The 25114-nt window shown below is 44.5% G+C and overlaps 1 protein-coding gene and 1 long non-coding RNA gene across 2 annotated transcripts in view; one reads left to right on the top strand and one right to left on the bottom strand.

The window, feature by feature from the left end:
• LOC146183323 (frequenin-1-like) overlaps window positions 1-4658 on the bottom strand; it is a 398108-nt gene extending 393450 nt beyond the window's left edge. Inside the window, exon 1 of the mRNA XM_084608709.1 lies at window positions 4565-4658. Within this exon, the coding sequence (XP_084464835.1) occupies window positions 4565-4658 (94 nt within the window). The remainder of the gene's footprint in view (window positions 1-4564) is intronic.
• Window positions 1-25114, top strand: part of LOC146183324 (uncharacterized) — a 96280-nt gene that overhangs the window by 55649 nt on the left and 15517 nt on the right. The window contains exon 3 of the long non-coding RNA XR_014708484.1: window positions 21144-21285. This is a non-coding gene — a long non-coding RNA (uncharacterized LOC146183324). The remainder of the gene's footprint in view (window positions 1-21143; window positions 21286-25114) is intronic.

Below are 25114 nucleotides of genomic sequence, written 5' to 3' on the forward strand. Positions count from 1 at the left end.
GAAGGGCGGGGGGGGGGGGGGGGATATCGTGCTAGAAAAACTGGCCACCCTGTATACGCAGTGCCTGGTGTCATCGACGGTACCGGAACCATGGAAGAATGCAAACATTATCCTCCTTCATAAGAAAGGGGACTCTAAGGACCTTAAAAACAGACCAATCAGGTTACTGTCTGTTACGTATAAGGTATTTACTAAGCTAATCGCTAATAAAATCAGCACCCTTAGACTGCAATTAAGCAAAGGATCAAGCAGGGTTTCGGATACGGTACTCTACTAGCGATCAAATCCATACCATCAACCAGGTGATAGAAAAATGCTCGGAATATAGCCAGTCCTTATACATAGCATTTATTGATTACGAAAAAGCATTTGACTCAGTTGAAACCTCGGCGGTGATGCAGGCATTGCGAAATCAGGGAGTAGACAAGCCGTACGTGAAAGTGCTGGAAGATACAGCAACCATTTCTGCATAAAGAAAGTAACAAAATTCCTATAATCATGTTAGGCAAGGAGAAGTATTCAGAGATTTGGAATGGGAGCAGTTAGGGATAAGGGTAGATGGAGAATACCTCAGTAATCTGCGATTTGCTGATGACATTGCCTTGCTAAGCCTCTCAGGGGATGAACTGCAAATAATGATTGATGACCTAGACAGGAAAAGTAGAAATGTACGCTTGAAAATCAATATGCAGAAGACTAAGGTAATGTTCAACAACTTCGGGAAGGAATAGCAGTTTACATTAGGTAGCGAAGTACTGGAAGCAGTAGGCGAATATGTCTACTTAGGACAGGTAGTAACCGCAGATTCGGACCATGAAAATGAAATAACAAGAAGAATAAGATTGGGATGGAGCGCATTTGGCAACCACTCGCAGATTATGACTAGCAGCTAACCGGTATCGCTCAAGAGGAAAGTATACAACAGTTGCATTTTACCTGTACTCACCTATGGGGCTCAAACGCGGAGGCTAACCAAGAGGGTCTACTTAAGTTGAGGACAACCCAGAGAGCTATGAAACGAAAAATGGTAGGGGTAACATTAAGAGAGAGGAAGCGGGCAGACGGGGTCCGAGAAATAACTCAAGTTACCGACATTCTAGTGGAAATCAAGAAAAAGAAATGGACATGGGCAGGACATGTAGTGCATAGAGAAGATAACCGATGGTCGCTTTGGGCAACAAACTGGATCCCAAGGGAAGGAAGCGTAGCAGGGGGCGACAGAAAGTTAGGTGGGCGGATGAGGTTAAGAAGTTCGCAGGGGTCAAAGGGATGGAGCTAGCACAGAACCGGGTTAATTGGAGAAATATGGGAGACGCCTTCGCCCTGCAGTGGGTATAGTGATGATGATGATGATGATGATGATGATGATGATAAGCGACGGTGACTTACGTAGAAAGCCTAAGTTTGGTCATCTGATCGTAATCTAGCTAAATTGTACAGCCGATTCCTACTTTTCTTACTTACATATAAGCGCAGCAGGGATAAATCGAATAGTTTTCATTGCAGATTACGCTTTCTAGTTAAGGTGTGGTTCTCACTAAGAAAGGCAGAAAACGTACTACAAAATGATATGGCTTCTTTTTCAAAAGCAAATGGGAGAGCGATTCTCTGCAAAGAGAATTATACTGCTGTCTGTTGGTTCTAGCGTGTCTCCTGTGTCTGGCTTGCTTACCTCGCGTATCGTGGGTTAAGGGCGCGGATAAACGTTGACGATCAGAACGCAGGTAACGTTACTGCTAGAACTTTCGTGTTAAGTTTTCACAGATGAGCGGCATATTTACGGTTTTGCGCAGCCTGTCTCTGCAGCTTTCAAAATTACACTCGCCAACATGATCACATATATTTCGTATGTGAACCCGTGCAGTGCGAGAACACCGAGAGAGCACTGAGTCGCATGTTTGAATGTGTCCTGTATGTGTTGGAGACATCCTCTTTTTGAGACTCATAGGGCTGCGTGCGCCCGCTTTAATTTGCAGAACTTGGAAGAGTAGGCCCTAGAAAGGCAGTGAAGTCCTAAGAGCTTAGGTTTATCAAAGACACGTTTTCTACCTCAGGAGCTTGTTTCTGTGAGCTTTAATGAAACTCAGATGAAGGTTTAAACAAACTACAAACTGTCTAGTCCCGATAGACAGACGGGAGCAAAACCGAGATAAAACAGAATAGCGCGCGGCATACAGCCCGCTAGACAGCGAGTTATTTACCCGGTCCCGACTAAAGAAGGTAATCGCACAGCGCTCCCCAGGAAGCAGTCAATGGGCGGGCAATTCTCTTGCTGTGTTTTGTTCTTCTGATGCATGTGCCCTACTTCGCGCTGTTCGCTTCCTGGTGCTTAACCAACAAGCGTGCCAAAACGCCTCATTACGTTGCGGCGCCGCAGTACTTTCGCCTCGGGCAGCATCCCGGTTCCCAAGTGAAGCAGCGAGGATCGCATCTGTGATTCTCACGACGGTGAAATGGGTCTGCATACCCCTAGGTACACAGATATTTTAAGACATTGGCAGTTTTAAAACGTCAGAAAAAACAGCATAAAGGCACAAACACGCCTTTGTCGTTCGCGCTATAGCGCCTTCGGCAATGTGCAAGCAAATCGGGCAATGAAGCAGCCCTGTTAGAGAGCGAGGTATGGAGCGCGACAAACGTCACACATCGATAATTTTTTTTTATTTGTGTGTCACGCATGCGGAACACAGAAAACAACTACACCGTTAGCAATTTCCCAGCTTTACGACTTCACTTTAAGATGCAGCTAGTTTTTTTTTTCTGTTCGCAATTATTCAGTGCTCACATGAAGAGCATATGCCCGATATTGGTTAAAAATTGCACTCTTTCTTACTGGATACTACTCAGAAAACATTCCGACCTCCCGAAGAAAGTCTCACGACAGCTCAAAATAACGGCTTGAGGGGCTAGTTGGTGCTGCATCGTATTCAGAAATGTGGCGCAACAAACACAAACACAAAAGAAGATACACGACACACGCGACAGCAACCGACCTGTGGGCGCCGACTCGGCCACTTGAGACTTTGGTCGGAGAGTCGTCATCTTTTCTCTCTAGGTCCCCCCCCTCTCTCTCTCACACACACACACACACACACACACACACACACACACACACACACACACACACACACACACACACACACACACACACACACACACACACACACACACACACACACACACACACACACACACACACACACACACACACACACACACACACACACACACACACACACACACACACACACACACACACACACACACACACACACACACACACACACACACACACACACACACACACACACACACACACACACACACACACACACACACACACACACACACACACACACACACACACACACACACACACACACACACACACACACACACACACACACACACACACACACACACACACACACACACACACACACACACACACACACACACACACACACACACACACACACACACACACACACACACACACACACACACACCAAGGCAGAAAGATCATCGTTGCATTGATCACTCCCCAAGTTCGACAGTAGATGTACGCACTGAAAGCTTTTTATTACTGACGTAGAGTATTCTAGAGAGTGAACTCGATTGCGAGGCGACGCCGCCCCTCCGCTAAACTCAATCATCCACCTCCAGCGTCGCTCATGGGACACAGTGCAACCTCCGGGACCACTAAATACCCTCCGCCGGAGACACTGCGTACAACACGTTCCGCACCTCACAAAAGAAGCCTTGGCACGAACGCCATATTGGCTTAATACTCTATCTTTATAGATAATGTCGTCAAGCACTCATTCCCATTAAACATAAAATGAATTTCTACACACGCTTAGATACTGCGATTCAGGTTCACCACTGTAAATGAAGGCGCCATGGCACTGAGATGCTTGTGCACGCACATCTGGGTTGCGTCCACAAGCACACAGTTACAAAGGAAAGCGGTACAAGCAACGACGACCGATGGCATTGCAGAGGTGCAAGGCGCCGCTGGTGCATTGCAGCTCGAAGGAATAAAGTTATTTGCGCGTTTCTTGCAAGATCCATGCTTGCAATTAGGAAGGGAAAGCGGCAAGAATTGAATGGAATAATACACACGCTAACATTAGTTAGCAAACATAACATGTAGGACTGACTGCAAGAGTGCGGCACTGGGGTTCACAAAAGGATTCATTTCTGTGTTGTTGATTTGGCTCTCGGGATCATGAAAGGCGTACCGAAAATGTTTCGGGAGGAGGAGAAGGAGACATCATCAGCCAGGGTGCCACAGGTCTTGTGCCAATATTTGCCACGAGTGTGATATGCAAGTTGGGTCATCTTTTGACGGCATTCGTCTGCCATTACTGGGCACTTTTTTTAAGCGCTTTAAAATAAAATCTTGACTATCCTGGTTTCGTGTATAAGTTTATGCAATAAAAGAGAGCGCCAGTGACGACTTAGGCAAAGTCTGGCGGCCTGTAGAAATCGGCATTTTTGCAGTACGAAAGTTCAGAGCCCGCGCCTCGGGATTCCCGATCAGGACAAAAGAAATACTCACAGTAAGTGGACTCCTCCAGTTCCTTGATCTCGTCCTTGGTTAGCTTGCTGGCCCGTTTGCCCATGATTCCGAAGAGGTGGCGGCCCTGTTCCATGGCACTATGGCGTCGGCATCAGACGGGGGTCGCTGTGAGCCGGTCCTCTGGCCTTCCCACCATCGGGCTTCGCCGCCTCTTCGCCCACACAGGTACTGGGATAGCAGTTGCGGCGAAAAACGGTTTGGCGACTACGGCGTGTATTTGCCACTTACGACTCACTTCGTTTCTACTTGTTCCTGTAGTAGGGCCAGTGTGTCTTTTCTAAACGTATAGCTTACCTGGCCGATCAAGGTTAGTCTCTCAAACAGAATCTTTCAGTTGAGCACTCCTTGCGACCCGATCCACAGCCACCGGCAATGAGCGAGTAACACAATTCCTCCACCGCTGGTAGTGATGCCCAACCTCTCTGATGACGACGCCTTAAAAAGCAGTCTAGCTCCACGTAATCGCACAGTTATTGCACAGCTTCAGTCCTCTGTCGCAATTCAATGTCACCGGTGCTTGTATCAAAGTTCTGCGCTGAATCACAGGCGCCTTGCTTCTAGGTGGTCCAGCGTCCGCGAAAGTTCTTTAACATCCAAGCCGCTCAGTGAGCCACAGGTTCTCGTTCCAGTTTGCGTGCACAGAGCGTTCAAGATTAAGGAGATATAGACGCAACAACTTTGTGCGGAACGCTCCTGTGCAGAAAACTACTTTCCGCCACCCGGCTGCGCTGCCGGTGTTGCGGGCGCCGAGCAACGAGGAAGCAATCGGGGTTCGAGCGTCGTGCACGCTAGCGAAGAGAGACGGCCCAGTCTGACCTCAGGTCCGGAGCTACACTTGGGGAAAAGCGCAGGGGAAAGGATGAAAAGGCAGCGAGAAAGGGGGAGCGAAACTGTCCCGTTGCCAAGGGCAACCACGCGCCGATCCTGACTCCTTCTCTCCCTTTCGCGACCCTTTAACATCCCTTTCTTTACTCCCCCCTTCGCTCTCCGTATCACCAGCGCCATCTATGGCTCTTTGGTAGAAACGTCGCCGAATACAATTTCTCGAGTTTTTGTTCACAGATATGCATGCAGGGAACAAGTTGGTTATGGAAAAGAGGGAAACACGGATTTTAGCAAATGCTGTTTCCCGTGTTCACGCGACATGCCATTCCTAACGTGCAACACGTTACCGATTGGCCTCAAAACAAAGATAGGAATATATTTGGGAATTTGCAGAATATGAGAAAATGTTCCCTCTACTTTAAATACCGCCGCTCATGCAGTCGTTCCGCAAGGAAATCCTTCTTGGAGCATCCTAAATGCGTTCATAAGTATCTACGCAGAGGTCATAGACCTTAACAGCAGGATTGACTGCAAATTGCTAACTTTGTCAGAGAGAAGAAGCTAGCATTTCTCCTTTGTTGTATCTGACAACGCGATGCACCAAGTTTAAAAATTTGCGGTATACCTTGCCAGTGAAAATGAGGCACTTGAATAACGAACAGTAATAATAACCAGTGTTTATTTAGAGTCTTTTGTAACTGCTAAATTCCTAGCGCTTGCGCTATATACGAATGAATAAAGGTGAAACACATTGCAAATACAGTGTAAAGTTTGTGCAAATTATTGAAATAAGTTAAGGAACATATGCACGACAGCTTAGACTGTCTGAAGTCAACCTATATGGTGAAGGAATTTAAATGGAAAAGGCTTTGTCGGTAACATTAGGTTTTGTCTGTAATATGTCTACTAATCACACATATAGACCATATTTTTGCTCATTTCGCAATTCTGCGATCGATATTAAGACGTTTTTTTTATGGTATTCCATGTGTCTATTTCACGTGTGATATTGTTCACATTTCCTTACCGCTCATATGCTATCGTACGCACGAGGGCCAGAGCCTCGACAAGCTTTTTTCGACAGCTTGTAGTCCTGGCTCCTCATTTTCCTGCGGGCAAGAAATAAAACCTGACTTGACTTGTTTACAGGCCAGGGATGTGCTTCTAAGCACTACAGTGGCGCTTCTTTAGTATTCATTGAAGTCGTTCCTGTAGGAGAAGGTAGAAAACTTCTCGGATTTGAAAGACTAGGAATGCATTACGAGTAGCACGGTGTGGCTCAGAAGCACAACCCTGGACTGTGCAATTTTGACAAACACTACTTACAGCCTATGGCGGTGTACGCAATACGAGACACAACAAGAACCTTTGTGGATTGAATATATGAGGAGTCCCCGATGGTGGAGTAGATTTGTAACAAGGGTCTAATTACTCATTGACATCTACTCAAGCGCAGTCATACGGCTACAAAGAAAAGCTACACAGCGTTTTCAGAAACTTCGTAGCCAAAGAAAAATTGGTCCTGATTCTGGGATCAAACTCGAGACCACAGCCTTTCCGGAGCTTTCGCTCTACCGCCTCAGCTAACCAAGACGATCTGGTTAGCTCACTTGCAACGTCCGACCAAGTCCTGTATTGATGACTGCGAGGCTTTTTTTATGGTCATGGGAACAGATTTCATTAAAAGGAAACATGGAAATTTGGTCTGCTCCGATAAGCAAATCGATTTCTTTGCTGCCATTAAAGCCTGAAAAAACAATCGCGGCAGCAAGAAATTTCTTTGCACCAGCCAACTGTTTAACGAACACGTTTGGACTAGGAAATTCATCCTCGACTTCGACGGCCTCGATTTCATGTTTGATGGTGTCATATTGGCTTTTCAGATGTAGGCGCACCAAATTGAATTGGCGTGACGGTGTTTCCGTAGCTGTCTCGAAAGCTTTGATGGTCTAATCGATAATCTTTACGGGTTGTAACCTAATTTCCTTGAAGTGTCGATTGTAATAAAAGTCCGTTGGCTACCGTTATCAAACATACCTCTGATGTACATCGACTGCCTCTCTGTGATCAACCATGTTCTAAACGTTTGCAAAGTACTTGTGTCTGCATGTAACTTGTTGCATATAACGCCGCTTGCAGTGGTAGCTGTTTTCAGTGAATGATCAGCATAATTGCAGATTAAAGTCCCCTGCCTGCCTTCGCACAGCAAACAGCGAATGTTACGACGGCAATTTTTCGATCTATGTTCAGGATTTGTTCATCGAAAACAACGACCGGGTCTGGCTAAGATGCTTCTCCCTTTGGCAGACTCATGTCGCAAGTGCAACATTGCGTTGAGTGCATCGTCGAACGGGAGACGTACTCACTGCTTTGACTAGACGTGGAACTGTGCAGAACAGAAGCCGAAGACAAGGAGCTCCGACGCCAGCCGCATGCTTCATCCTTACCACTGCGTGCGGTCATGACCGGCGAGTCGTGACCCACCTCTTGACTGTTCGATCGTAGATTGGATCCAGTTTGTTCTCGAGTTTCCACTTCGATGCGTAGGTTCTCTAGCAACCGTTGAAGCTCCGTTTCTGCCGACTGCTGTTCAGTGTTCTTTGGTTCGATGCTTCGCGGCTTGTAGTAGTCTATCACGACTTCGCTCGGTATTACTTTTACAAGGATCTGTACCAGCATGGCAGAGTAATATAACTCAGGCACACCCTTACAAAAATGCATGTAGGGTTTCTATAGAAATTCGAAAGCGTTGTGTCAATACACGCTGTTGAAAGTCTGTCGATAATCGGCAACATCTTGGATGATGCAGTGTTGACCTCTTGTGGAGCGCTTATGAAATAGTGGCCCATGTGTTTCTTAAGAGCGCTTTTGGAATTCGCGCAACTGAAATTCTGTTGATTTCAGGCTCAAATGCTTCAGAAACTCTGCAAGTGACGCTTTTTGATTTTCTGCTACCTTTCCACTCCTGAACAACAGAAAATATTACACGATCATCGGTTTGCCAGGAGCAGACACGGGGTGATTTTCATTAATGCAAAAGTAGTACAGTACATCTCCTAGCTGCGATAAGTCACCACATTCTATGTTCTGCCCGACCAATCAACAATCCTGTCTGATCAGTGCTGGTTAATGATAAGCATAGTGAGGCATAAAAGAACAAAACAGATCTTGATCTTTTAAGCCGCATTATACTTACTCACTCATTAACCTACACTAAACTGACTAAATTGTTGATTGGTCGAGCAGAACATAGAATGTGTTGACTGACCGCAGCAAGGATATGTGCTGTGCTGCTTTTGCATTAATGTAAACCACCTCGTGCCTGCTCCTGGCTAACCGTTGATCACGCAGCATTTTCTGTTAATCCGCAGCGGAAAGGGAACACAGAATAAAAAATGCGCGTTAATGAGAAAGAAAAAATATGCATCTTTGGTGAACCCATAACATGAGCTGGGTTGTTTATTTGCTTTATTTCAATTCATGTGCAAGGTATGACGCCAGGCTGTTCTTTGCGTGAAACGCTGATACGTCCGGGAACTCCTCGCATGTGATGCTGAAATAAACAATATAAATCATAATTAAGCTGCGGTATATACTAACCTAAAAATAGAGCAAAGGCATTTGTGCGCTGCTCCACGTCATAGCTCAAGAAATTTCTTGTCTAAAATGAGTTGTCACTGTCTTTCACTGCTTAGACGGCATCGACCGCCGCCTCCACAGCTCGGCAGCACTACCACATCGTTCATTTCTCCCTGATAAACAATATATGCTGCCGTCAAAGATCCCATTGTGAATATAAATAGCAAAGCGCAAGTCACAAGCATTACTACCCAGAAAACTTGAAGCAAAATTACCAACTATAGGCACTAAAATGAGTGGAAACAAAAACAAACACTGCAAAAATGGCGGAGCTGCACAGATTCAATAATCCACAATGTGTGACAGAGGCATATTATGATCTCGATAATGTGTCCGTCTCAGCGCGAGTAGCGTATCGAAAGAGTACAGCACTGTGCCGAACAATCCGTCAAAAACGGTCACCGGTTAAAAAAAAGAAAGAAAATGTCGCCACCCCAACTGGCGTTCCGTCGGCCCCAGCGTCCGCGTAGAGACAAGCCTCGTTCTCTCTCTCTCTCCCCATCCTTTTTTTTTTCGACGAGGCTGGTTTGCCTGCTAGAAATATTTACATGCGTGCTTCACCTTGTAGCACACACTGTACAAGACTGGCACAAACACGAATAGGAAAAAGTAAAACACTCACCAAAGTGCAGACGCTCCATCCGCCCGCGCCGGCTTTTCGCCTAGAATCCAAAACGCCTGCGAGTGTTGAACTTCTTAAACATGTCCTCCTTGCGCAGAAGCTGCCGCCCAAGAGCGGATTCCTCCGAAGACTTAAATGCGTACGTTCGCGCTCCAATTTGAACAAAACGATCTTCGTGATAATCACCAGCGAAAAACCTACATACGGTGCTTCGTTCACAGTGCAAGATGCGACCACGGTGGCGGGAAAACGCCAACTGAACTGGCACATCGCCGCACTCAGCGTACCCGCGTCTGCGTGCAAAGAAAACGGGGCGCAGAAGAACAGCTTCGGTGAAAAGGGGGAGCCGCCGCCCCCGCTGCGCGACTCCAGCTATGCTGCAGCCAAGGTCATCTCCGTGAAGACAAACCACGGAGAAGGCAGAGAGCACAGACCCAGCGGGAGCAACCCCTCCCCCCCCCCGCCCTTTTTTTCCCCCCAGCCGACAGGAAGTAAACCTCGACCCCTCCGGACATGCTGGCGCCGTTCGCCGTTCGCGGGCACAGGGGGAGCAAGGCAGTGGCCGAATGCCTCTTTGAAAAGAAGAGTCGCCGATAGAAGACGCGTCCAATCCTGTTTTTTTTTCTTTTTATTTCATACGCGAATGTTTTTGCTATGCGTGTTAACTCTATAGTATGCGTGGGATCAATCCGTGATTATTAGAACCCCTCAATGTTTAAAGTGACTTCATTTTAGCATGGTGTCCACTTTAAGAAAGGAAGGAAAAGAAAAAAATAACAGTAAAATTCTCCAAAGACATACAGCGGTGGAGGATTCCAATACAGACTGCACCTCATTCTGCGGCAAAAGCTACGGGCAAAAATACCTAGGATTGGGCAGAATGTCAGACCCTGCAGCATATATATAGTGAACTTTGCAACTGGTTTAAAAAAGCTCTGTCCTGCCCTACATGGTAGGTTCAATCTAGGATCCTGTTTGTTAGTATGATGACTCACTGAACTTGTTTTATGATAAATATAAAATATGTCCTACCACTAAAGTTACCTTCTGCGACATACAGAAGCTGATCCATTACGGATTCTGATTGACATTCAACGATGTATTTGTATTATTAGTGGAGGCTTTGCCATCACTAAGTTTTTAGGGCATATTTTCACTGTGTTGCGAAGCTTGAGCTAAGTGTGCACCGTTAATATGTACTTTTATATAACATGAACGAGCACGCAACTGCATGCTGTTCTTATATTTCCCTTTGCAGAATGGGGCCAATAGTTGATTACAAGTGAGACCAAAAATTCATAACGAAATTGTCACATCATGTTCTTATCATTGGTGCCTAAAACTACTTAAAAACATGGGTCAGCATGAACAGTACACGCTAATTGTTCGTGAACGTTGAAAACTGACAACAAAAAGCACATAGAAAAAATAGCACAAAAAGTCTATTGGGTAGAACACGATGAAAATTCTGTTGGCCCTGTAAAGATTGCACTCAGCTGGGGTTGAATGTCTATCGAAATTCAATAAATTCAAAAGGTGGTCAATAGTCCAACAATAGAGTTTCAAAACTCATTTTTGTAAGGGCAGCGAGCGCATGCAATCCTCTGACGTTGATGTTGACGTAGTCCAGAAGACCACATAATCCAACCACGTCAGCAGGAGGGCTTGAGTGTCCGGAGGTTGGCCAAGTACCGCTGGATAATAATCTGTTGATTTCCTAAGCGGGTCTTTAGTAGGCTGATGACGTTGCCGTGTGATGTTTCTGACGCTTGAATTTCCTCGATTGCTTGTGCAGCCATTGTATTGAGCAGCTGTTCAAGAACTGAAAGCGATCCATGTTGGTCAGGTCCACGGTATTGGGAACAGCATGGTGATACATGCGCAGCTGACCAATGGGGTACGTTACTGTCAAAGCGGAGCAAGTCAATCTCTGGCAGGCGGGAATCAACTCGGCCTGGTCGTTCAGCAGCAGCCATCGCAGTAGGTTGACTGTCTGCTTCCATGAGCTCAATAACAGTGTCAGTATCAGGACAACGAGCATGCACAGTAGAAGGTGGCGCTTCTAAATCCTCGACGTGGGGACGGAGCAGCGTCAATGTTTCTGCGGCGAAGGTTTCGTACTGCAAAACTAATGAAACTTCTTCTCCCACCTCCTCGTCCGAAAGAAATTGCTCGAGTTGTTCGTGGAGGGATCGCAGGCCATCGTTGCACTCTCTGAGTCGCTCCTGGAACTGCCTCAAGGCGAGCATAGTGCCAGCGCCCGATTCAATGAATTGGACAACCTCATTCTGCAGCCGGGCTTTGACGCGCTCCATCTGCAGTCATAAAGGCGGCTGATGTCACAAGGACGCTCTTCTTCCCTTGGAAGTTCGCTGGCAGAGGAGCGAACTTAAAAGAGGAGTGTCCTTCTGACACCAGCCACCTTTCTGACTCCTGATGGAGCACGTCAAAACCAGGCGTACCACCCAGAGTGCTTTACAGCAAGTATGTGCACTGCAAAACTACCTGTTGCACCCACTTCGTAAAGCAAGCTCTACACCGTGCTTATCTTTATTAGTCGGATCGCGCCAACTCTAGCCTCATCTCTCGAATTATTCACTTAACTTGGATGCATCTGTGCTCCAGGTTAGCTCGAGGTTATCTTAGGATGATCTGTAGACAAGCGTCATGCTTGTAGACAAAGGTGGCGCTGCGATCGGCAGCGACGTGGGGTGTAAGCAAAAACGCAGCATACCTACATTGCTCCAAGCGACGCTGTCTTCGAAACCGGTTCGCGCGTGCGAATAATATGAAGCGACAGCTTCGCTTGTGAGTAGAAATGGTTTGGTCTATGCGGTAAGAGTAGTGCAGAACGTTTTCCGCCTGTTACGGCTGGAATTACCTGGATTCCTTCTCTGTGACCTCAACAGCGCGGCTACACTGGGCGACTGTAGTAACTGATTAAGGTAAATAAAAGCTAGAAAACGCACTATATAAGCAAAACTAATAGCCTACACTGTTCAGCTTTCGGGCCTATTGATATCGCGTGCATGGAGGACGACGATATGAATGATTGGAAATGCGTTTTTCATACGATGACTCCTTTGATGGGTTTTCTGCTGATCCAAGCACCAATCTAACGAACATTATTACCGGCAACTATAGTTCACTAGATTTCTAGCTGACTGTACCGGCAATTTAAGTCATAGTTCTACTGATTAAGAACACAGTGTTTTAGTTCTTTGCAACGTTCGCCTAGTGGGCTACCGACTTGTTTTAATCCTGCTCGATAAAATTAACAGCCTGTTTCATTGTAAAGATGTAGTCAGGGTTATTAACAGCTTTCATTTTTGTTCTCTTTGATTTATAGAAAGGTGCATAAGCGCAAATGCAAAGTTTCCACGATCGCTTACAGCGAAATTTAAGCGATCTGCTGAGGTATTTTATTATACCTGTGAAATATTTATTAAAATGCGCGTCATCTTATACTGCTTGTTTTGCACCTCTCATAGCCGATTCCCTTTTTGGACATTAAACCCCTTATACCATATATATCATATTTATCCTGCTTGATCAGAGTGTTGTGCGGGGATATTTAATTCGTTCGTGAGGTTCTTAACCACCTTCAAAAAGAAAACTAAGATAACTTGAGAAATAACTCTGCGTGACTTTGCCGAAGTCCTAGTGATGTCAACTCGCTTTCTATAGGACCGGTGACGAAGAGTAACTCGTTCAAACTCGCGAAACGGAAAACATAGAAAAGCGTGCTACATTACAATTACCTTGGCAGCAGCTTTCATCCTTTTCTGTACGAACATAGGCTGTAGCAGTACTACAGGTGAGTAGGATCTTACAGCGCGCGGCTTCCTATAGCGGCTTCCTATAAGTTCGACTTAAGATCAGGAGTACACGAAATATCGCGACCAAACTTCTTACGACTTGAGAGTATAGAACAAAACGTGCTCGAGCTGCAGATGTTTGCTGTTGTGCTATTCGCCGCGCGGCCAAAAAGCAACCACAAGAATTAAGAGTTGCAAACGAACTGATCAAGTTTCGATGCAGAAGTGCAACGCACATTAGCTGCGAAAGCCATCCGTCGCCGAAGGGTCTACATGTCGCGCTCAGCGCCGCTGCCCTTCGCTCTCAGCTTTATCCGACAGCAAGCAAAATATGAAAAAAGGTGTAATTTCCTTTTTATACCTCATGGCGCAACCAACCCCACCAAAGCTTGCAGGAATATCGATAATTATACTAAAAAACACAGCAACCGCCACGAATACAATGCAGACGGCCCGGCCTTTTCCCTACACCACGGAAGACACTCCTCTTGTAGCCAGCGCCGCCGCATCTCCATTGACGTCATGGGCTTGTTAGGTCCCGCATCACGCCAGCTGCTTCGTCGAAGAACACTGAAGCTCGGCTCGTGGTTGCCTCCATATTATGGCTCTTCGTTGTTATAGCCAAGGTGGGAGGGGCCCAAAAGCGCTTGTTTCAAAACGACAGTAGTACAAAAGAGCAGTATGTACCACTGTTAACTACAAAGTAACAAGCGCAATCGTGTCTGCAACCCCTGACCAGTTTTCCTCAATTTTCGGGAAGTTCTGGAACTTTCCTTGAAGGACTAGATGTTTCTGGGTAAAATCATTAAGATTAGCGATAGATAGTTGTAGGAATCAAAAAGCTATCTCCAAGACCTTATTATTAATCAATGATGTTTTATTTACATTGCCCCAGAACGCCTAGAGGGTTTATATTGACGCACTTTGGATGTGTAACATGATAATAGTAATATTTACCCCTTGATAGAGGATAATCGTACAACAAAAACTAAACACAATTTAATAAAACCACAAGCAAAAGTTCACAAAACGAGTACGTAGCATAACATTGTTAAACTAAATAAGAAAACAAATGAGATAAATAACCCTATCACTTTAAACAAAAACGAACGCGAAGATCAACACGGCGATTGCATCTTCAGCTGGCGCGTAGAGGTCGCACCAAATAGTTAATCTCGTAAGCCATTAGAGATGTCGGGTATATGAACAACGCCCTTTTCTCTCCGATGCCTAGTTAAACACCCTGATACACAGCAATGGATGACTTTCGGCATCTTTCAATAAGAAGTGTGTTTCGTTAAAGGCATGAATGCGAATATGGCGATTTACAACTGTTAGTACGAAAGCGGAATGAGTTTCAGGAACGCTTATAATATTGGACACATCGGTATACCACTTGGTTGAAGACTATTATTAGTAATGCGCTTTAACGTGTCTCTAAGATGTTATCAACACAGTAATACCAACGGCAAGTATGTCACGCCAGTAAGTGATATCATAACCAAGGAAGGTATACGTCAGTGCTTACATTATGTTTCCTTTCCGCGGGAATCGGAGCAAAGACCTCACAAACAGTAGCAATGTATATAGGCTTGCGTAGTCTGGCCCAAGCACAAGCCAAGTGCTTATGATTGCTATGAGAAACCGCATCCGCATGTTTTATCGAGTTCACTAACATTTCACTAGTTTACAACGGGAGAGTTAATAATAGTCGCACAAAAATACTGGCCTTTCTATAAACGCTGTCTTGGAAGGATTTTAGAAATGCATCGTCTTGTTTTTGTGCGTGTGAAATGAAGTCCCGTGGCCAGAAAACCATTTCATCCTGAATGGCCGTGGTGTCTGAACGGTTAGGCGTTCGGCTACTTGGCCTGAGTACCAGGGTACAAACCCAGTAGCTGCGGTCACGTTCTTATGAAAGCGAAACGACAACGTCGGTGGTGTGCTGGATATTGTCAGTGCACGTAAACCATCGCTACATTGCTTAAGTTATGTCGAAATCCTCCACTACGGCGCCCATTCCTGAGTCCCATCGCGGCGCTAAATCCTACATACCGTACCATACCAGGTGCCGTACCACTAAATAACACTATTTGTTTTCCTGGAACACATTCACTGCCGGCCCGTAGTTCATATGCCTTGTATCTAAGACTGTTTTGTCTGTGTACCTAAAAATTAACCATTTCGTAATAAATATAAAATGGAGCCCTGCGATATATCAGGCTTCACTGGCAGTCAACCACTATGTTCGGTTTGGTTAGTTAATCTGAAAATTTGTAAGCCACCGCACCGAGGATTGACAATACCAGAAGGGCATCGACAGTCAAGCGAGCACAGTTTTAGCCATAAAATATAGCATGGCTAATGTACCAAAGATGTTGGAAACATCGGAAAAGAGAGTGCAACTAATCGAGTTATCGTAATAAGCACTGTAGTTCTAGTCTGCATCTTCCTGACGAAATAATGCACTGCCTCTCCCTGCACCAAAACTGCATTAACTCTACAAAAGTATAGGTAATTCAAGATATCAAGCATTCAATTACAAATTTGCCAGCACTGATAAAATAATCAGCGGTACATAAAATATCGGCAGTTCTCAACAGCGGTTTTCCATCTTACCAGAACAGTGACTTTGTGATAGCAGTTTTAAAACGTTTTGCATAAAGCTCTTTCCAGAGTATCGTTAATCACAACTAACAGAATATCTGAAACTGCATGAAAATGCTTAGTAACTCTGACATTCATGGAATGTATTTCCGCTGGCTACTTCCGTCTGAAGCGAAATGAAAACATCCTTATAAACAAATTTCTTTTGAAACGAGTTGAGCGTAGTTATTGGAGGATTTTACTGCCCAGCAAATAGCGGCAGTGTCTCTGTCAAACCACTGAAGCAGTTCTTATGCTCTAGCATTTCTTGTTTTGCTGGTGATTTTATTATGCTTTCTGTAAACAGGGAAGGTGAATTTACGTAACGCTTTTTCGCCACTGATGAGCCGTGACTGATGAAATTTTGAAAATCTAACTCAAGCAGTGAAAAAACATACACGCTTTTAAAAAGACACGCAGTGTAGTTCATATGTTTTCTTCGTAACAGTCTGACCTGCCAAAATCCGGTTACGGACACTTTCGACAGTATACGGGTATACCGCTTCAAAAGATATGTTTAGAACTTGATGCTCCACGCAGTAGAGTAGGCGGCGACACACAGGAGAGGCACACAATACACACATACACATAAACAAGGACAATGCTGCACTGACAACTGATTAAATCTAACACCAACATCCTCTTCCTTCTTCAATTCTAAGGACACACACCACTTCTTTGACGGTCCTCCCAATGATCTAAAAAGTTTTTCTCTTTCTTTGACAGGAGAACTGAAGGCATGCTAACGCAGTCTTCACCAGCTAAAGATATCTCCCAAGCTTCCAAAATCTCTCTGGTTAATCAGTCCTTGTTCTTCCTCAACACTGCTACTTTATTAAGTTCTGTTGAAGAGATTCCTTTTTCACAAAGAGTGCAGTCCTTGCTGTGCATCGCAAGTTTAGTCCCGGACTTATCCAATATCGTAGAGGCATGTTCTCTAATCCTATCATTTATGCATCTTCAAATCTGGCCGATATAATTCTTGCCACAGACAAGGGGATGCGGTGAACAATCCCTTGGATGCACTCAGACTATCTTGTTCGATACGCGGTTTTGCATCTCGATCGATTGCCATTCCCATTTACACGCGCACACATACTTCTAGCTTTGTTGGGAGCCGTAGGAATTATACGAACGCCATACTTCTTCCCAATCTTCATCATGTTGTGGGTGAAGCCATGGATATAAGGCACCAAAGAGCTCTTCTTCCTCGTCAGCAGATGTCCATTCCCTATCCTTTGTTTCGTATTCTGTGTCAACAAGCTTTCAGCTATTTGGCATATGAATTTATCAGGAAATGATCCAAAAAACAGCACGAACAAATGGGGTCGAAAGGAAGAAACCAAACTCTAAGGTACCAAACTCGAGTGTGTCGTTAAGCTTTCACAGGAGCAAAACCCAGGTTCATGTTCAGCTTTCAGCACAGACGTGGTAGATTTGTTCTACTCTCTGTCGCATAAGAAAATGATGACTGCTATTTTTGATTGCATCACTTCGGACAATGATGAGCAACAATTCATAAGTGTTTGTGGTATTTCAGTGTCTGGGTTCCTTGAGCTGTCGTCTTTTTATGTGAAATCCACCTTTGTTGAATGGGAAGGCACACTCTATACCCAGAAAGCGGGCTTTTGTATTGGGTCTAGAGTAGCGCCTGCGCTTAGTGAATTTTTTTTTGTGTCATTCGTGAACCGAGGTATCCAGAAATATTTGGTTGGGACACCGTCCCGAATCTTCAGATGCGTCGATGATTGTTTGATTCTCATTGAAAAAACGGATTCTGCTAGGCACATCTCTTCATTGTTAGAAGTATTCAAAGCTAATTCATGGGGTTTACTGTTCACCATTGAGATACCGGTTGATAACAAGATACAATTCTTAGATTTGTGTTTGACTGAAGGGAAGGGGCACATGTGTTGGAATTACGCTCCACGGGCCAATAAACCGCTGCTGAAGTATAAATCGCATCATTCCAAGGTAGTGAATTGTGTAGTTGTTGTTTCATCATTGTCTTCTGCGCTGTCAAAATTCTGTCACCATGCTATAAAACAAAGTTGCGATAACCAGGCTAAGAGACTTAGGGAAGCAGGTTATCCAGCAGAGCTTATAACTTTGGGCTGCAATAAAATAATTAAAAACTTAAATTGCCGGCATTGCTGCCGTCTTCACAGAAAAAAAAAGAAGAAACGGAGAAAGTTCGCAGTCCTTCCCTATGTACTACATCGCCTTTCTGATGGTCTTAAAAATGTGGCCCATAGGTATGAAGTTGAGCTCTTTTCGGCCCCTAATAAGCTCAATAAAATTTGTTCAGTGGTAGAAAGTTAATCCCGCAATCCTAATAAATCTGTAGCGTCTTGTGCTGTTAAACATGATAAGAGATTTGTGCCGTGCTCCAAAGGGGTAGTTTATAAAAAACCCCTCTCCTGTGGTCATATATACATTGGGCAAACGGGACGATGTATTAACACAGGACTTAGAGGACATCTCAACTCATTAGAATCTAATCGCTCCACTAATCTAGTTAAGCATTGTCGTGAGTGTCAATCCTGTTTCCCGTCCTTGCATTTTACTGATATTTGTACAAACACTCCGGCCAGTTGACCAGGGAAATCATCGATGCGTATAATATGGCTAAGAAAAAACGATTGTGTGTCAGCAAACCCCGTCTCCTGCGCGACTGTGAGGTTGCATATCTGGATATCACATAGTAACACGCGCGTTCTAGTTTTGGTGGTTTATTGTTTCTATTCCTTATATAAGCGTGTTTACTGCGATTAAACTTTAGTTGAGGGAAGCGCTTGTTCCTGTTGTTTCTTCCTTTCGTCCCCGTTTGTTCGCGCTTTTTTTGGATGATGTATCACCAACTCGCCCGCTTAACTATCCAGTTGAATTTCATCAGGAAATCCTGCGTCTATAAGCCTCTCATACTGGTTTAAGAAACTTTGCCTACTAGTGTGATGGCATGAAGTCTTAATAGCTGAAAGCAAAGCAGCCTTCGCTATGCACAAGAATGCTAAATTGGATAAGCGCTCGTGTGTGTTTCCTTCTTTTTTGTCCTTGTCTTATTTGCGCTACGTTTCCTAAAATGCTTCGCTATGCCTCTCTTCACTGTCTTCGAATGATATGACATATATGGCAGGAATTGTTTCTTCGCTCGGTGCTGATAACTCCAACACAGATGTCCAGCCAAGAATGCAAGCCGCAAGTCCAGGAACCTTAGAACACCTTCTTCTGGGAGTTCCCAAGTGAATCGAAGATCAAGACAACATCTTTGAAAAATTCGCAGCGCTATGTCTCTGAAGTCTTCTGTGTCACTTCCCTCACACAGTACCAAAATGTCGTAAACATAACGCACGACTGCAACAAAACACTTGTCAGTTAATTCTTCCTTTATCCTTCTATCACAAGCTGCAAGGTACACATCGCTCAAGGCCGGTGCCACCCTTGACCCAATACAAACTCCACTCTTTTGGACATACAGTAATCCTTCATATCTGGCAACAGTGGACTTAAGGTAAGCTCTTAGCAGTTCTAGGAACGAGTCCACAGACACACCAGCTGCATTTTGAAAAGAAATGGGGCCATGATTCTCAATCGTGTCCCTTTTCTCTCGCAACAAACCATCCTGTGGAATTGAATAATACATATTTTCAATATCTAGTGAGAACCCAGATAATGTCTTCTGGTTACCTAAGCAAATTTTCTCATATTTCTTAATGTCAAATATGAACTCTTCGGAATTCTTTATCCTAAAAGGATCATCCACTTGAACTTTGCTTAAATGCGAGTATGTTTAAAACTGACTTGTGGTCCTGCTAGTGCAAGAAACAATTTCCAGCGTGTAGTTCCAAATTTCTTACGGCACAGCGAGGTATATATTAAAATTTATTAGGCAGTTCTTTTTCTATTTTTGTTGCCTTAACTGAACCTCAGTTATCCACCAATTAACCGTGGGGCTTTTGAAGAAACCATTTTTGAGCTGTGGACGTGAACCTTGCCAAATATGACGAAGGAAGTGCACAGTACTCTTCTCTAGGCGATAAACGATTTTAATGACTAGAGCTATACAAGAAAAAAGACGAATCCAGCTTTTTTTCTTTTAGCGGCTAACAAAAGGAAGCTCACTGCATTATGTATAAAAGTAAGAGGAAGTATTTGAAAACCTCATTTCAATGCTACAATGAGAGCTTTCTGCTCATGGCTTCAGAAACATTACTTTGTCGCTTATCGTCTGAAAGATATATAAATATAATGGATATGAAAAGGGAAAAAAATAATGTTTCAACCGGAAGTCGCGTCGGCCGTTAGTAAACTTTTCAGATTTGTTTTCTGTAATTATAAGGGCAGAAAGCGACACTTTATACGAGTGAGAAGACGCCCGCCAATGATAATTATCTTGTTTTTAAATATGGCTTTTTGTCACTTCTTAACAATGACACCAAAAAACCGCCAGGTGCTGATTACATACCTACAACCTTTGTACTAAATGCGCAGGACGGTGCAGTTAATCTTTGTTCATAATATTCACTTTTTCCTAGTCTAAAGCAGGTCTTTTTATCTCGAAGGAAAGAAAACAGTACTCATACCTAAATCATATAATTAAAGGGGTCGTGAAAGGTTTTCCGGAAATTTTGCACGGCTTGGTTAAATGGAATCCTTATCCTGCATCATATAATATAACTCGATTCGTTTCATCGCCCGCGTTGATTTAATAGCGACAAAAACAGAATTTGGGTTTCCTAGCGCGCGTCCTCCTCTACTCAACAGATACGTCATAGCGCTAAGCCAATGAGAAGCTCCCGTTGCCGGAGCCTGCTGAGCCAAATTTGACCAAGCTCGGTGTATTTTAGAGGTTCTAATTGTGCCCTACTCTACGCTCACACAGGGTTTTTTAATATGGCCGACGTCCCAGGTTCCAGCGTCGCTGATATAGTGAACTAGAATATATTCGCTACTGTTAAAACATGGTTACATCGTGGGCTTTGAGCCTTACGCCGACGCAACTTTTCAGGTTCCAGGTCGGCGAAGATGGAGTCTGCGACCGGTACAGTAACATTTGTATCGAGAGGCTGCGGTAACCGCGGCACAACTCCGGCTTGCAGAAGCCCCGACCGCCAGCCTCCCAATCCCAGCCGTTTCGGAACTACGCATTGGTATGTACACATAGAAGTGCAGGTGCTTGGGATAAACCTTGGCTGCCGCAATGCACCTCAGACAATGGCATGTTAGCCAGAATAGCAGGTTGAGCTTGTTGGTTTTCCATCCTGAGGTGACAGCGCAAAATGTGGACGGGAGCACAAGACGAGAAGACGACGAGACATTGTGTCGTCTTCTCGTCTTGTGCTCCCATCCACGTTTTGCGCTGTTACTTCAGAATGTCACGCGCCTGCCCAATATCTACATAAATGTCACACAAACTACTTTGTGTGTATTTACGACTACTTGCACAACACCGTTGCTACCCACTGATGACGAGCAGCTGAACAGCAGTTTTTCACGTACACTCCGCTGCCATTAATCACAAATGCTATCACGCTACGACTTCCCATATCACCCCACCCAATCTCTGTGTGTAATGACTCAACCTTTGGTGCGTTTTCGTGCTCTCGGATACTGAAGAAATCCATGGTACCAATTTGTAGATTCAAGCAACTTAATATGACATACATCTGGGGAGAATATTAGAACTATATCCATGTATACACAGATAGATCGGTATCACCACAAGAGTCACCTACAACTGTGGTGATGCCCGTTCAGAACACGACTCATTTTTTTAGGGCATAATTTTCCAGAAACCGCTGCTGAGCCTGTGGCCCCTTGGTAAGAGGCTTTCCACATTTGTGATAAGCCACTTCAGAAGTGGTGTGCATTCACAGTTTCAAAGCCTGCATTACAAATATTTGGAAGTTTTCAACACCACACCCTAACCAGCCTTTGGCCTTTGGCACTACACGTCACGTCACGTGCTTGTGCTCAAGGCCACAAGATCCTTAGTGGATCCATACACACTTGCCAATTATATGCCATTATGCATGCTTTCTCCATAGACTGCACTTAAATGTGGTTTCACACACAAATATTTATACTTAATTGGACAGGCGGACTGCCCAGAATGTTCCACATGTGACATTACGAAGACTGTGCAGCCTGCACGAGTGGTGTGTCCCAGTATATGCGTGCAAAACAATAACTCCAGTTACTTCTTTGAAGTGCTATGGCAACAGGCCTCTCTCAGAGGACATATTGGCCGGTTGGCCAGATATGGAAAGCTCTACAGGCAGTACAGGCTTTATGCTGCTTCTTACATGACACAGGACTTGACTCATGACTGTGGTGCAAGTTACTATTCCTGTATATATTTTAATCGTCACGGCCCTCTTTGTTCTTCTCTTTCTCTTTCCCTGTACACAGTAGCAGGTCAGATATCAAACTTTTCAGCCAACCTATCCGCCTATCCAATCAATAACACTTCCATGAATGCATTTCTCTGGGATGGTTGATCTGGTAATCACACCATCGTAATGCGTGGACATGGGGCGTATAAGCTTTTGAGGTGAACAATGTTTACCATAGAAATGTCTTTTTAAATGATGTGAAGGATTCTGAGCTCTGCTCAACATGATCCTCCTTTTGAAGTCTAAGGCATCAGATTCTATGGGACTAGATGAGTGCTGTTGAAAGAACGTGATTAAAGTGGAACCAAGGGGCCTGTTCTGGGTGGTACAGTATGCTGGTAGGGGCACCTGTTGTGCTGGCCTCACGGTATCGTTCAAAAAAAAAATCCAAAATGCGCATATTACTGCTATGAGGGCAGTCTAGCAGGAAACAATCAAATAGAACTGGTGGCTACTGCGAGTCGAGTAGTTCTCAAATAGGCATATCTGTAAGGCTGCAAATCGCAACTACTTTTACTACTTTTATCACGCGAACTTACCTCAGACAGCCTACACTTTTTTTGCCGATGCACTGGGCCAGCGGTTTTGCGTCGTTACGAGGCATCGTTTGAAGTTATCCTTCCTCGTTTCCATGCAGAGGCTTCGAATGACGCCTACGTTCATTTCGGACTTCAAGTAGAAAGTAGTACGAACACATGAACCCAGCCGGTGCGCCAAAACTTGTGAAAGCGAACGTTACTTCCACTCGGAGAAGTCGTGCTGCAATCTCGCGACGCACACGGTTGGAATAGCGAGCACTCAAATCCGCACAACACGCCTAAACCCAGAACCTAACGTTGTCAGGAAAAAGAGGCGAAGTCTGAGCACTGTAGAAGTTGTAGGAAGTATGCTTCCTCCTTTTTCTTTTTTTAGAAAGGTTACGAAAGAGGCGTCGGGAAGGTGGGGGACCAAAGCTGCGACAACGCGTTGGTTGAAAGGGCCACCCAAGTACATTGTACCAACCTTTTGTTTTTGTTTCTGGCTTTCCGTGTAGTGCCATAGTTCAGGTCATCGAGCCGAAATAAAAGAAGCGAAGCTCGACACGCTATTCTCAACGATGCAGCGCGGAGGCGAGCAATATATACGAGCACGCGCCGCGGCGCCCGCTCCTGGAACACTCCACCGACCATTCGGATTGAACACACTTGTCGATTTCTTCGACCTGAAACCGTATTTACATCGTATCTTTAATGACGCCAAGAATAAAAAAATATTACAGTAAGGGCCGCACAACCAAGTTGTACCGTTGGTGTGAGACTGCTCAAGACGTTGTTGTGCTTCATCACGAATGTTCACAAAAAAAAAAACAAGAAAACAACAACAACAAATAAGATTGGAACCATTTTCATTTGGAGTACCCGGCGGAGCGAGGTTAGTCGTCGTTATCTAAAACCTGAGCTTGAGCGTCTCCTCTCGCTCTCTTCCAGCGCGCAGTGAGAAGCAGACACCACCCGTCCTCCGCCGTTGCCGACCGCGCGTCACGTGACAATAACGAGGGACTGCCCTGGTACAGATTGTTGAAGAAATGCGTTTGCGTGAGCGAATAATTGATATACTATTTTTTATTTGCTAACTTTAACAGGAATCTACTATTTTATGGGAAATAATGATTAATATCTGCGTTTCCAAACTGCTATACATGACGTAGGAATTCCGGCCTACAGGGTCGCATGGTCGCTTCAGGAACGCAAAAATGCTGTGATTTCAGAATGGTATTATTAAATGCAGAAGCAGTATTTCGATGAGATATTTTGGAATCGGCATGCCTAATGTTTACTGAAGCAAGGAAAATTGCAACTGGGAGGCTACATTTTCGTTTCACGACCCCTTTAATAACTACTTTCACCTTATAGACCAGCAACAATATTGTGAACGTGCACGAAGATCCTTGAGAAGATTTTCAATCACATATCTACGTTTTTTGGACATTACAACATGAAAAAGACACATCCGTGTTCCGTAAACGACTTTTCGCTATAACGGCACTTGAAGAGATAATTCATGCCTTCTCATTATGACTAAATATACATTATGCAGCGTGATTTCGAAAAACCTTCCATCGAATCTAAGGCCGTAACCTTTTCTCAAAACTTGAACCCCTGGTAAAAAAAAAAAATTAAAATCCCATTCATGAAGCTTTTGTCTGTGGGCAACGCCAGTGCGTAAGATTCGATTATGTTGGCTGTCACTCCCGACCTGTTAAGTCGGGCATCCCATACAAATCTGATCTTGGGCCTTTGCTTTCTAATATTTGAGAATGAGACAGTTTAAACCTAGATGTCAAAATTAAAATATGTCTTATCGACTCTATATACCATCACGAAATTCAATAAACCCGACGGAGAGCTCATTTTTAATGCTCTATAAAATATTGGGACATGGTGCTCATATTGCTATATTTCAATAAACACACACGAAAAACAAGTTGGAATGACCGCATAACATGGAAGCAGAAGCAGTTAATTTTTATGCTCTACAGGCTGTGATGCCCTTAAAGCGGTAAACAGCTGTAAATATCTGAACATAATGATAACACCGGATTTAA

Source organism: Amblyomma maculatum, chromosome 7 (assembly GCF_055883805.1).
Source record: "Amblyomma maculatum isolate TAMU_Amacu chromosome 7, ASM5588380v1, whole genome shotgun sequence".
NCBI lineage: Eukaryota > Metazoa > Arthropoda > Arachnida > Ixodida > Ixodidae > Amblyomma > Amblyomma maculatum.